Raw genomic sequence first — 13231 nt, 5'->3', positions numbered from 1 at the left:
ACTCTAAAAACATACAACATATAAAATATAGCAGTCTGTGTCTCAACCAGGGGACACAACGCTTTTACTGAGTTTTAACACAACAAATATGGACAAAAAAATAAAAGCCAAAAATGTACAAAATGACTCAAAAAGCACACAATGACAGAAAGATACAAAACGTACTCCAAGAATGCACAAAAATGAGCACAAAAATTCAAAATAATAACAAAAATTACTCCAAAAAAACAGATTAATAAGCAAAAGAACAAATATAGACCAAAGGACTAAAAAAATACACAAAATGACAGAAAAATAGACAAACGACTCCAAAAATACACAGAAATGGCAGCAAAAAGCCAAAGTGACAACTAAAACAGACAATATGAGAGAAAAAAACAAAAAAGGACAACAAATAGTGACAAAAGGACAACGAAAATGATGAAAAACAGCAAAGCTCGAGTTAACTTTAGAAACCCAAAACACAGCAGTCTGTTTCTCAACTCTTTAGTTTTCACTCAGACACGTCTGCAGATAAAATACGCATGTTTGTTTCAATATATTTGGAGCTGTTTTTATTTAATGTATTAGTTTAGCCAGTAAAATGAGTGATAACTGTTGCCCTGCTGTAATATTCTGTATAATCTCAGCTATAAACGGCTCCATTTGAACCTTTATTCATGTTAACACAGACATTTTCCTCAGTTTGAAATGTGTTATTTAAATATGAACCAGAGTAGGATAGAGTCATAATAATAACATTATGATATAGTACATGTGAATGAACACATCAGTCGTTCTGACAACATGTCCCATAAACACTTTACCACAGAAACATGCAACAAACCGTCTCATGCATGAAGCATGTGTGCAACAGTAAACGTTACTTCCCTGTTTAAGCTTAAGACAGACAGAAAAAGTTAAATACACATTAGAGCAAACGGAAGGAATCGGCAGAACTAGTTCGCTCTATATTTATGCAGCATCATCCCCCCCCCCCCCCCAAAGTAAACACACAAGGAGACTCCAGAACACACACACAAAAAAACAGAAATACACCAAATTACTCGAAAAAACACACATTTTAACAACAAATATGACCCCACAAAAGAACAAAAACACAAATAAGAAAAAATTTACAAAATCACTGCAATAACACACAAAGTGACAGAAAAAATACATAAAAAACATGGACAAAATTACTAACAAAACACACAAGATGACAAAATGGTTCGAAAAACACTGACGGCAAAAATACACAAAATGACTACAAAACCTTACCAAAAAAAACACAAATGAGGAAATTAAAAATTAAAAAATAAGTACCACAACACAAAAAAGACAGAAATACATTAAAAAAAATACACCAAATTACTCAAACATACATATTTTTGACAACAAAAATACACAAAATGACTGCAAAAAACTCACAAAAGAACAAAAACAGACACAAATGAGAAATAAATGTACATAATGATCACAATAGCACACACAATGAATACAAATATTAAAAAAAAGACTCCAAAAAAACCCCACAACAGAAAAAAATCTGAAAAAATATTCAGACGACCACAATAATGTAACAAAGTGATGGAAAAATAAATCCAAATATAAAAACAAATAATACTCAAAATGACAAAAAAAAATTACACAAAAAAACACATTTTGACAACAAACATGGACAAAAATACTAAAAATACAAAAATTACTCGAAAAACTGAACGACAAAAAAAATGACTCCAAAAAACAATAAATAATTACCACAATAATACACAAAGTGACAGAAAAATACACAAAACAAAATTCCTCATAAAACACACAAGATGAGGAAAAACAAAAAATGCCTTGAAAAACACAGTATGACCAACATGCACAAAATTACTTGTAAATTTGACAAAAAAGTTCATAAAATGACTCAAAAAAATCCACAAAAGGACAAAAACACAGAAAATGAGAAGAAAAAGAAAAAAAAACAAAAAACTAAATGACGTATGATTCTTTAAACCGTCCTGCAGAGACGTGACAAACAATAACAACACTCACTATTACTCACAATGTTTATTTCACGTCCTGAGGCTGTGAAGGTGTTTCTATAAAAGTCAACAATGACTCAAACTATTCACACAAAACCATGCAAACAAAAAAATGATACAATCTATATAGAAAGTTTCCTTTGCAGATATGAGACAAAAAATAAACATGTTAGCAATTAAAAAGATCCACAGAGTAAAGCTGGTGTGAGAAATAAATCAGTCATTGTGTGTGTTTTTACGAGTTATTTTAGATATTTCTTAATAATTAATAATGATAATTCATTACAAGTCAACTTCAAACATGAATTGCATATATTTGTCACAGTTTTGTATATTTTTCTCTTATTTTGTGTTTGTTGTTGTTTTGCAAATTTTTGCACATTTTTACTTGTATTTTGTAAATATTTCTCTAATTTTATTTGCATTTGTTGTTTTTGGATTAATTTTGTCATTTCTTTTCCATTGTAATTTTACGTGTTTTAAGAGTAATTTCACATATTTCAATGGTCATTTTGTATATTTTCACTGTGTTTTGTGGGGTTTTTTTTAGTCATTTTGTGTATTTTTCTTGTCATGTTGTATTTTTTTAGGAGTTTTTTTTCTTAAAATCCATTACAATGCCATTGCAAACACTCACCGACATAGTGAGGGAGCGTCATCAGGAGATAATGAACACCTGAGTGGAAACAGGAGGAAAGACGGGAAGTACATAACCTCTCTGCACTTACACACTGAGAAGACAGCGAGTGTTGAAAACAAAAGATGACACACACACACACACACACACACACACACACACACACACACACACACACACACACACACACACACACACACACACACACACACACACACTAAAAATAATAAAAACATTGTATTTCCATAAAAAGTTTAAGGGAAAATGAAGCAAAAGTTTGAAATAAAGCTTAAATACAATTTATTTTGAAACATAAACTCAATATGTTGCCCTGCAACGACTTTATAAATAAAGTTGCATTGAACTGCATTAAAACTAAAGAAACTGTTAACCAAAGAGTAACCATGGCAACAGGCTGAATCGTTTCCACCTGTGCCTGTGATAAAATAGAGAAACTCCAAACTTAAAAGCTGAATATTAACTAAACAGTGAACATATCATATTAACCCTCAAACCTTCCACTACACACGTGTGTAATTTCATGTTTGTACAACAACAATTGTCAAAGACACAAAGGGTACATTTGGAACATTTTGGCCTTTTTATTCAGTTGATTTGAAGGATTTTGGCATAATTTTGCCTTTAAAAACACACGAGAACTATAGAAGGTGAATAAATAAAGGAAGACTTACTGAGACTCCAGTTCATCTATTAATGACCTCCAGTCTGTGTCCAGTATATCCACCAGTTCATCCATTAGTGAAAGTTTCAGCTCCATTCAGACACAACACAGCACACTACACACAGCACACTACACACAGGAGCACACTACACACAGCAGCACACTACACTACACACTACACACAGCAGCACACTACACACAGCACACCTGGATCTGATTGGACTAATGACCACACCCAGATAATCCTAATGAGAATACCACCAACAGCTTCCTTCTGGTTTTTCAAAGTAAAACAGTTAAAAAACAATGCATTAAATGTATTTGTCTTAATTAGTGTGACAGGCATGGGAAACTGGAGACCATCTAAATCTGTGCAGCCCCCGAAAAAACAGACAAAAAGACAGAAAAACATGTTAAAGGACAACAAATACAGACAAAAGGGCAATAAAAATAATCAAAAACGACCCCAAACACCAAACATGACAACAAAATAAAATAGAAAATAGAGAGAATGACTCAATAAACAAACAAAATTACACAAAAATACACAAAGGACTCCAACAATACACAAAAATGGCTGCAAAAACCCAAAGTAACAACAAAAATGGCCCCAAAAAACAAAACAGGAAAACAAAAATGAACAAACTGACAGAAAAAATACACAAATGACTCAAAAAATCCAAAGTGACAACAAAAATGACTCCAAAAACAGACAAAATGACAGAAAAACCCCAAAGAAGGGCAACAAAATTGACAAAAATGGCCCCAAGTGGCTGCAAAAACCCAAAGTGACAACAAAAATGGTTCCAAAAATAGACAAAAAGGGAGAAAAATACAAAAAAGGAGAACAAATAAAGATGAAAGGACAACAAAAATGATCAGAAAGGACTCAAAATACCAAATAAGACAACAAAAATGCCCAAAATGACTCCAAAAAACACTCAAAATGACAGAAAAATACACAAAGGACTACAAAAATGCACAAACAATAAAAAAAAACCAAACTGACAACAAAAAAGACTGAAAATGTATGAGTTTATCAAATATACACTATAGGACAACAAACATAAGGCCAAAAACACAAAACAATGACAGAAAAATGCACAAAAGGACACAAAAAAAACATAAAAGACAACAAACAACAGCAAAAAAGAAAAATATAAAAAGTGACGTTAAAAATATAGAACAACACAAACTGTTTCCTGTTGATCATTATTTTAATGCTGACATGAATGTTGATCATGTGACCCTTGAATCAGTCACATTCCTGCAATATGAGATCATTGTTTTTAATAAAACCATTGGTTAATAAATCATAGCTAGTGAAACACAGACAGACTCATAGTTTCAGGCTCTGTGTGTGTGTGTGTGTGTGTGTAATGTTGTGTAGAGAGCAAACACACACTGCAGCATTAAGCGCACACACAAAAGGAAATACAACACTTCACGGCAATCATTGACCTCATTAAACCTGTTCTCAGTGTGTGTGTGTGTGTGTGTGTGTGTGTGTGTGTGTGTGTGTGTGTGTGTGTGTGTGTGTGCGTGTGTGTGTAGTGAACACACATTAAGACACAACCCTTATCTTCAGGCCAAACACATACACAGCCAACAGTTTACCCCCCCCCCCCACACACACACACACACACACACACACACACACACACACACACACACACACACACACCTACCTGAAGGTCACATGATCAACATTCATGTCAGTATTTACAATAATAACCAATCTGAGTGTTTTTTGCATATTATTGTCACGGTTTTATAAATTTTTCACTCACTTTGTATATTTGTGAGCATATTTGTGTCATTTTATAAATACAATAATTCTCTAAGTTTATGTGCATTTGTTCTTGTTTTTGGAGTCATTAGGTCATTTTGTCTGTCGTCATTTTGTATATTATAAAACAAATTTTCTTTTAACTTTGTGTATTTTTCTTGTCTTAATCCATATTTTGTTGCAGTTTTGTATATTTCTCACTCATTGTATTTGGCAATTTTCAATTGTAGGAATTCTTATTATTTTTCTTCCGCAACTTGCTTTGTCCTATAACTCCTCCTACTTTATTAATACAGCAGTAATAACACGTACGTATGTCATCTCATAGGGACAATGTCAAGGATGTGCAGTCGACCTTTTTTTGGAGCCAAAATGTCAAAGTCAAAAATCTGATTTTTCCATATCTCTACAAATATTTATCGTAGAAGTTTGATGCTTATATTTATAAAAAGCTCATGTCAATTGGAGTATTTTATTTAATTACATGAATCTGTGTGACCTACCAGTACAAAGTGGGGATCAAAGTTCATGACGTCACAAAAACAAAAAAAAACTTTTTCCCTAAAACTTGGCCACAAATTGAGATCCAGTGCTCAGACTGGTACCATTGAACCACATTTTCTTTCAATGTGTGACCTTGACCTTCACTCAAGGTCATATTTAAGACCAGGATTAGTCTTCTGTTTTTCCTGCATTATATAATTGTCAACAAATCCAGATACAGGTTGTTGTTTTTGGCAATTTTCAATTACGTATTCCACTTCCACATACAGGCCTTTCCTAGTTTTGTATTTGTTGTGTATATTTTTACGCATTTTTTTTGGGTCATTTTTTATATATTTCTCTAATATTTTGTTTGTTGTTTTTGGATTCAGTTTTTGATTTTTTTCATGTCATTTTGTGTGTTTTTAAGAGTAATTTTACATATTCGTCATTCAGTCATTTTAGAGTCATTTTGTGTATTTTTCTCATCATATTGTATTTCTGTAGTAATTTTCATGTATATTTGTTGTCAATAACAATAATGCATTATAACCCAGCTGTCTGAACACTGCCTCCCAGTTTTCAAGGTGAAACCAGTGGAATGACAAACTGTTGACATCATCCTGTAAACATGTTGCATCACGTCTCACGTTCCAAGAAAAACCCAAGGTCAAAAAGGTGTTTCTATGAGGAACTGGTTCTAAAATATGATTGGCAAAAGATAAAAAAATGACTATGAAAACACAAAAAAACTCCAAAAAGATAGATAAATACAAAAAAAGACAACAAATATAGACAAAAAAGGATAAAAAGTGACTCCAAATACCAAAAATGACAACATAAATACAGAAAAGACTCCAAAAAATACACACAAATGGCCCCAAAACTAAAAAATGACAGAAAAAAACCAGTAAGGTTATGAAATTTACACAATACACAGACGTGAACGACATTTCTGATCTGTAGCACTAGCAGCAGCACAAGTAACACTAGCAGCAGCACTAGCACAAGTAACACTAGCAGCAGCACTAGCACAAGTAACACTAGCAGCAGCATTAGCACTAGCATCACTAGTAACACTAGCAGCAGCATTAGCACTAGCATCACTAGTAACACTAGCAGCAGCATTAGCACTAGCATCACTAGTAACACTAGCAGCAGCATTAGCACTAGCAGCACGAGCAGCAGCATTAGCACTAGTAACACTAGCAGCAGCATTAGCACTAGCATCACTAGTAACACTAGCAGCAGCATTAGCACTAGTAACACTAGCAGCACTAGCATCACTAGCAGCCCCAGTAGCAGCACTAGCACTAGCAGCAGCACTAGCAGCAACAGCACTAGTAGCAGCACTAGCACTAGCAGCAGCACTAGCACTAGTAGCAGCACTAGCACTAGTAGCAGCACTAGCAATAGCGGCAGCACTAGCACTAGTGGAGGCACTAGCACTAGCGGCAGCACTAGCACTAGTGGCAGCACTAGCATTAGTAGCAGCACTAGCACTAGCAGCACTAGCACTAGCAGCAGCACTAGCACTAGCAGCAGCACTAGCACTAGTAGCAGCACTAGCACTAGCACTAGCAGCAGCACTAGCACTAGTAGCAGCACTAGCACTAGCAGCACTAGTAGCAGCACTAGCACTAGCAGCACTAGCACTAGCAGCACTAGTAGCAGCAGGTCGAGCTTCACTAGACTTTAATACATTCCACATGTTTCCACATGTCAGTCTCACCGTTTCCTGCTGAGCAGAACGACGTAAACACTATGACTCAGCAGACGTGAAACATGAGTCAGTATCATAGAAACCACACCTACAGTCGCTTCTGTTTATTTAAAAAATAACATGCAGTCATTATCACAGCTTTTAAACAACTTTGGCACGTTGGATAAAATCAAACATTAATAATGAACACACACACACGCACACACACACGCACACGCACGCACGCACGCGCGCACACACACACACACACACACACACACACACACACACACACACACACACACACACACACACACACACACACACACACACACACACACACACACACACACACACACGTGTGTCCTTACACCATCCGGCCACAGGGGGCGTGTTGTCAGATCAAAGTAAATTTCCTAAAAAGTTTGTCTGTATGAATGAAACCTAAACATATGATATCTTCAGTATATTTAATCACAATTAATTCAGCACTAATTAAAAGATGAATGTACAGGTTTAAATTTGTTGTATTGAACACGTGGTCAAAGTTCCAAGAAACAAAATAAAATAAACTTTGACAATAAATATTCATGCGACGTCCTGTGAGATTCTTCTATCGAGACTTTCCCAAGTGTCCGTCTCTCTCTCACACACAGAAAATAATATGTAACGGCAAAAAAACTAAAACAAAATGACTTTAAAGACGTACAAAATTACAAAAAATACAAAAAATGAATGAGTGACGCCCTGTCCAGGGTGTACCCCCGCCTAGCGCCCAGGGTGAGTCAGAAGTGGGCACCGGCAGACCCCCGTGACCCTGAAATACAGGAACAAGTGGGTCTGAAAATACTGTAGATGGATAAACACAAAAAAAACAAAACACAAAAGTACTCCAAAAACACACACACAACTCTAGTACAAACATACAGAAATATATACAAAAGGACCACAGAAATACACAAATATATGCCATAAACACAGAAAACAACTACAAAAATACAGAGAAATATACAGAAGAACAGAAAAAGTACACAATGACTTTAAAGACATACAAAATTACAAAAAATACACAGAAGGACCACAAAAATACACAAATTTACTCCAAAAAAACTATAAAAAAGTATTCAGAATGTGACTGGGGAGAGGGAAGTCTGTGCGGGGGCAAATGGATGGATAGAAATATTAAAAATGAAGCGAACAAAATGAACAAAAATCAATGTTTAGTAAAAAGGTTCATAGTGGTTAGAAACATCAAACAAAAAAAAGCAAAACTTCACGTCTTCTAATCATTTCATATTAAGTTGTTCATAAAGAGAGTTTTTAAACGTTTGGTACGTTGAGTTTAACGTCTGAGGTGTGCAAATAAAAACATGTTTCTTGTTGTAGCACCAATCAGAAGTTCTCTTCTCTTTCTCAGTCAGAGTCTGTTGGGTTTCTCAACCCGCGGTTCTCGCTCAGCAGGAGCTGCTCTGCGTGGTCCCGCCGTCGGACACATAGGACTTGCTTTTCCTGGAGTACTTCATGGAGCTGAAGGAGACCCTCATCCTCTCCACGGTGCGGCTGCTCCTGCACAGCAGCGTGTTCTTCACGTGGTTCCTGAAGTCCTCCGACACAAAGTAGTAGATGAACGGGTCCAGGCAGCAGTTGAGGCTGGACAGGCACAGCGTGGACGTGTAGAACCCGTAGCCGTTGTTGACCACGCCCTCTTTCAGCAGCGCGTAGTGTAGAACCAGCATCACGTTACTGGGCACGAAACAAACCAGGAACGTGACCAGCACTAGGACGATCAGAACCACGGCCTTGTGGCGGTTCTTGGAGGCGGCGTTGTCGTCCATGCAGTTCCCCAGAACTCTGAGCAGCAGGACGTACGCCACCACAATGACCACGCACGGAACCAGGAACACGGCCAGCGCCATGAACAGGAAGTAGTAGAACGGGAGGCGGACGGAGTCGAACGGGTTCTCCGGGTCGTGGATGATGCTGACGTCGTGGCAGGTGGTGATGTTGGGTTCCTTCAGCCGGGCCGTGTGCTGGTAGAGGTAGAGTGGTGTACTGGTGACCCAGATGAACGCCCAGATGGCCACGCACACCCCCACCGCCACCTTATTGTTCTTCCTCTGCTGAGACAGCGGGTGGGCTACGACCCAGTAGCGCTGCACGCTGAGGCAGGCGATGAACAGAACCGAGCAGTACATGTTCCCATAGAAGAACGCCACCAGGACTTTGCAGAGCGGCTCGCCGAACACCCAGTCGTTCCCGTCCAGGTGGTAGGAGATCTTCAACGGAAGCCAGATGACGAAGAGGAGGTCAGCCAGCGCCAGGTTGGCCATGTAGATGGAGGACGGGTGCTTCTTCTTGGTTCTGAACAGGAACACCCAGATGGCCATGCCGTTGGCCGGGAGCCCCACCACAAAGATCAGGATGTAGAGGACCGGGAAGAAAACCGTGGTCAGGGGACTCTGCAGGGTCTGCACCGCCGCCTGGTCCACCACCACACGGTCCGACTGCTGAGGGTCCCTCTCCCCAAAGTGACCACGACCTTTACCTGAAACCACAGAACATTAGAACGTGGTTCCCACGCTTTTTTCACAATGATTTTCAAAACTTTAACAAAACGTATTACCAAATTTCCATGACTTTAGTTCTAAGATCTTTTTTTGCGTGTGCATTTCCTGGTTGTTAGCGTATGCCAGCTGAGGGGACTTACCTACGCACAGTTTTATAAATGAGTGAGTTTGCGTGAACTTGTGAGATCGTGTGATTCCTGCTCAACGATGCTGTCGTTGTGCAGCACTTTCACTTTGAGATAACGCTTCACATCTTTGGGGTTTAACATATGTTATTAACACATTCAATATATTTATATATATTCCAAAACAGTTAAAATACTGGAAAATCTTTTCTTTAATTCCATAACTTTTCCAGGAATTTCATGACCGTGGGGACCCTGATAGAAGCTGGGTTTCCATCACAAATTTTAGCAAAATAAAAGCGATATTTCTAAATGTCGAAAATGTATAATTGCGCATTGAACGCGTTTCCATTTAACGTTATTTTGCAGCCTCGTAACTCCTGTAAAATTTCATCCCGTGAGACTTTGCCGCAGAAAGACGTACGCTCCAAACCTCCTTAAAACACTCTTTTGTGGTTTCACGTCTAATGTGGCACTAATAATTATAAACTATAACGCTGAGAAATGTCTGGGTCACCTCTTCTGTCCACACGTACCGCGTCATGTGTGGTCATGTGACCAGGTACGTCATGATCTGTGACGTGTATCTTCAGAAAAAAAGTGTTTCCATGGCGCTTTTGCGACACATTTCAATATCGAAACATCTAAAATTCCTCCTCGTGAAAGTGTAAAAACATTTTAGCCATATTTCCGTTATTGTGCTATTTAGATTTTGCGATTTAGAAATGCAGCCAGTGATTACAACTGAAACCTTTTAAAAAAACGATGGTTTCATGAAAAACTAAATCCTACAAGTCATTTCAACAAATAGTCCACGCACTTCAGTCTCGAAAAAAATTGGAAATTTTTGACCAATTACTTAATTTTCACACTGTAAATGTTTAGTTTGATCTGATGAATATTTTTTCTGAGATATGAACAATATAGTGAGGGGTGTGTCCTTATGTTTCTTCCATGTTCATCTTCCAATATATCAGGAACTCCATCACATAGAAAGGTAAATATGGTATAGTAATAAGCTCCACCCACTCTATAGAAATATAGAAATAGATCTGCTATACATCCTATCTGGTGGACATGTCAGCTCCTCTAAATAGTCAGTGTGTGTTTGGGTCTGGAACATCTTCAGTAAACTACTTAGCATATGTCTCAGCTCCCTGTAACGTGATCAGCTTAGAGCTATGAACATAGACTGTTCACATCACTGATGATTAGTCACAGATATGCATTGGTTCTAGACTCACACGCTCTGGAAATATGAAAATATACTGTTTTTTTAAACATAACAGCATGTGGGAACGTAAGAATGATTATGTAATTATGTATTTATTTTCAGTATAAAGATTAAAGCTTGACTGATGTAAAAAAGAACAAAAACACACAAATACCAGGGGGCGGGGGAGGGGGCGGGGTAACAAAACACAACTAAATACACAAAATTATAACCAAAATATACAAAATGACTCCAAAACCCCACAATTCTCTTTAATTAATGCTCTGATTGGTCATTATTCTAATGCTGACATGAATGTTGATCATGTGACCCTCACATCTGTGATTAAAGTCCCCCACTCTGCTGTAAAACATTTGAATTCTCTGCTTTTTGTGACGCTTTGTTTCAGAGTCGTTTACATGAAGAAGGACCGAGCACAGGCTCTGTGGGAGGCCAGATTTGGTCCGCCCTCCTTACATTGGACACCAGCAGCCTGAGTAAACTCAATGTATTGATCAGATCAAACTAACGAGTTGTTTTGTTTTTTCTTTCCTATAAAGTTAATGAATAAATAATTATCATTTAGAAGATTCAGAACCAACCAACCGATCCTTTACTGCTTTACCCTGCGTAAACATTTCCACTTCATGGAAACCATCAAACAGAAAAACACCAATAATCAGAGTTAAAAACAGATCTTACCGCTGATCCCTGACGCGCACGAGCAGCACAAAAGCAGCCACACGCACGCGGTGCGCGTTAAATCCCGGGCTGAGGCCATGATTGTTCCAGCTCCAAGAAACCTGGACCACTTCACCTCAGCCTTTACACAAGGGACACAAGGACACGCCCCGAGACTACCTGTGCGCGCCTGCGTCACCAGAGGCGCGCGCGTAAAGGTGGGACCCGTGACGTCACATGGTTTCAGTAAAACAGGGAAACCGAGAAATCAGATTGAAAGATTCAGATAGTGATACTGGTCCTACTGGTCTGACTGTGATACTTAGTGGACAACATTCCCTAAAGCACCTGTGTGTCAACTGGTGGGGCGGGACCCAATGAGGGTCGTGGAGCCCTGTTTAGTGGGCCACATATTTTGAAATACAAATAAAAACACAGACCTTTCTGTCTTTCTAAGTGACAATGACTTTGGAAATAGTTTGTACTATAATTTCACATATACAGTATATCACCGGGAATAAACTGTTATTTATGATATTTAAAGTGGAGATGTGATCATGTAGCAAAGGTTTGATTTAGTATTTATTTCCTGTTACATGTTGAAATGAAGGATGAAGCTCCTGGAATCTTCCAACATATTTCTGGAACTGTGTAAAAATAATTTAGATAAATAAATAAATGAATTTTTTAAAAAATAAACATTTATAAGTTAGATTTTAATCAGCAATGTTCTAGATTTTATTATTAAAGCACTTTGGGACTACTTCAGTGTAGAGATAAAGCATTATATAAATCCTATCCATTCACCATTTACCATTCACTAAATGCAAATCTTCAGACATGCAAATATATTAAAACAGGATATCTTTACAACCGCAGCTTTAAAAAAAAAAAAACGACTGCTTTAGTCAGATAAAGAATAACAGGTGTGTGTTTGTGTTTCTATGACAACGATAAAGGATGTTGTAAACGTACTATCCACTACAAAGTCAGTGAGTATTTACTATCTACTATATACTATAGTATATACTGTCTACTGTATACTATAGTATTTACTATCTACTATATACTATAGTATATACTGTCTACTGTATACTATAGTATATACTATCTACTATATACTATAGTATATACTGTCTACTGTATACTATAGTATATACTATCTACTGTATACTATAGTATATACTGTCTACTGTATACTATAGTGTATACTGTCTACTGTATACTATAGTATATACACTGTCTACTGTATACTATAGTATATACTGTCTACTGTATACTATAGTATCTACTGTATACTATAGTGTATACTGTCTACTGTATACTATAGTATATACACT

General features: G+C 37.3%; 1 protein-coding gene across 1 annotated transcript; it reads right to left on the bottom strand.

Moving 5' to 3' along the window:
* Positions 1-8404: 8404 nt before the first annotated feature.
* f2rl1.2 (coagulation factor II (thrombin) receptor-like 1, tandem duplicate 2) lies at positions 8405-12037 on the bottom strand. The gene is made up of 2 exons (XM_028463338.1): positions 11913-12037; positions 8405-9850 (listed from the first exon to the last, which is right to left on the bottom strand). Exons 1-2 carry the CDS (start codon positions 11989-11991, stop codon positions 8760-8762), a joined length of 1170 nt encoding a protein of 389 aa, XP_028319139.1. The 5' UTR covers positions 11992-12037; the 3' UTR covers positions 8405-8759.
* Positions 12038-13231: the final 1194 nt, after the last annotated feature.

The sequence above is a fragment of the Gouania willdenowi genome, chromosome 12 (assembly GCF_900634775.1).
Source record: "Gouania willdenowi chromosome 12, fGouWil2.1, whole genome shotgun sequence".
Taxonomy (NCBI): domain Eukaryota; kingdom Metazoa; phylum Chordata; class Actinopteri; order Blenniiformes; family Gobiesocidae; genus Gouania; species Gouania willdenowi.
The sequence above is the reverse complement of the archived record's forward strand: the minus strand, read 5'-3'. Positions and strand labels throughout refer to the sequence as shown.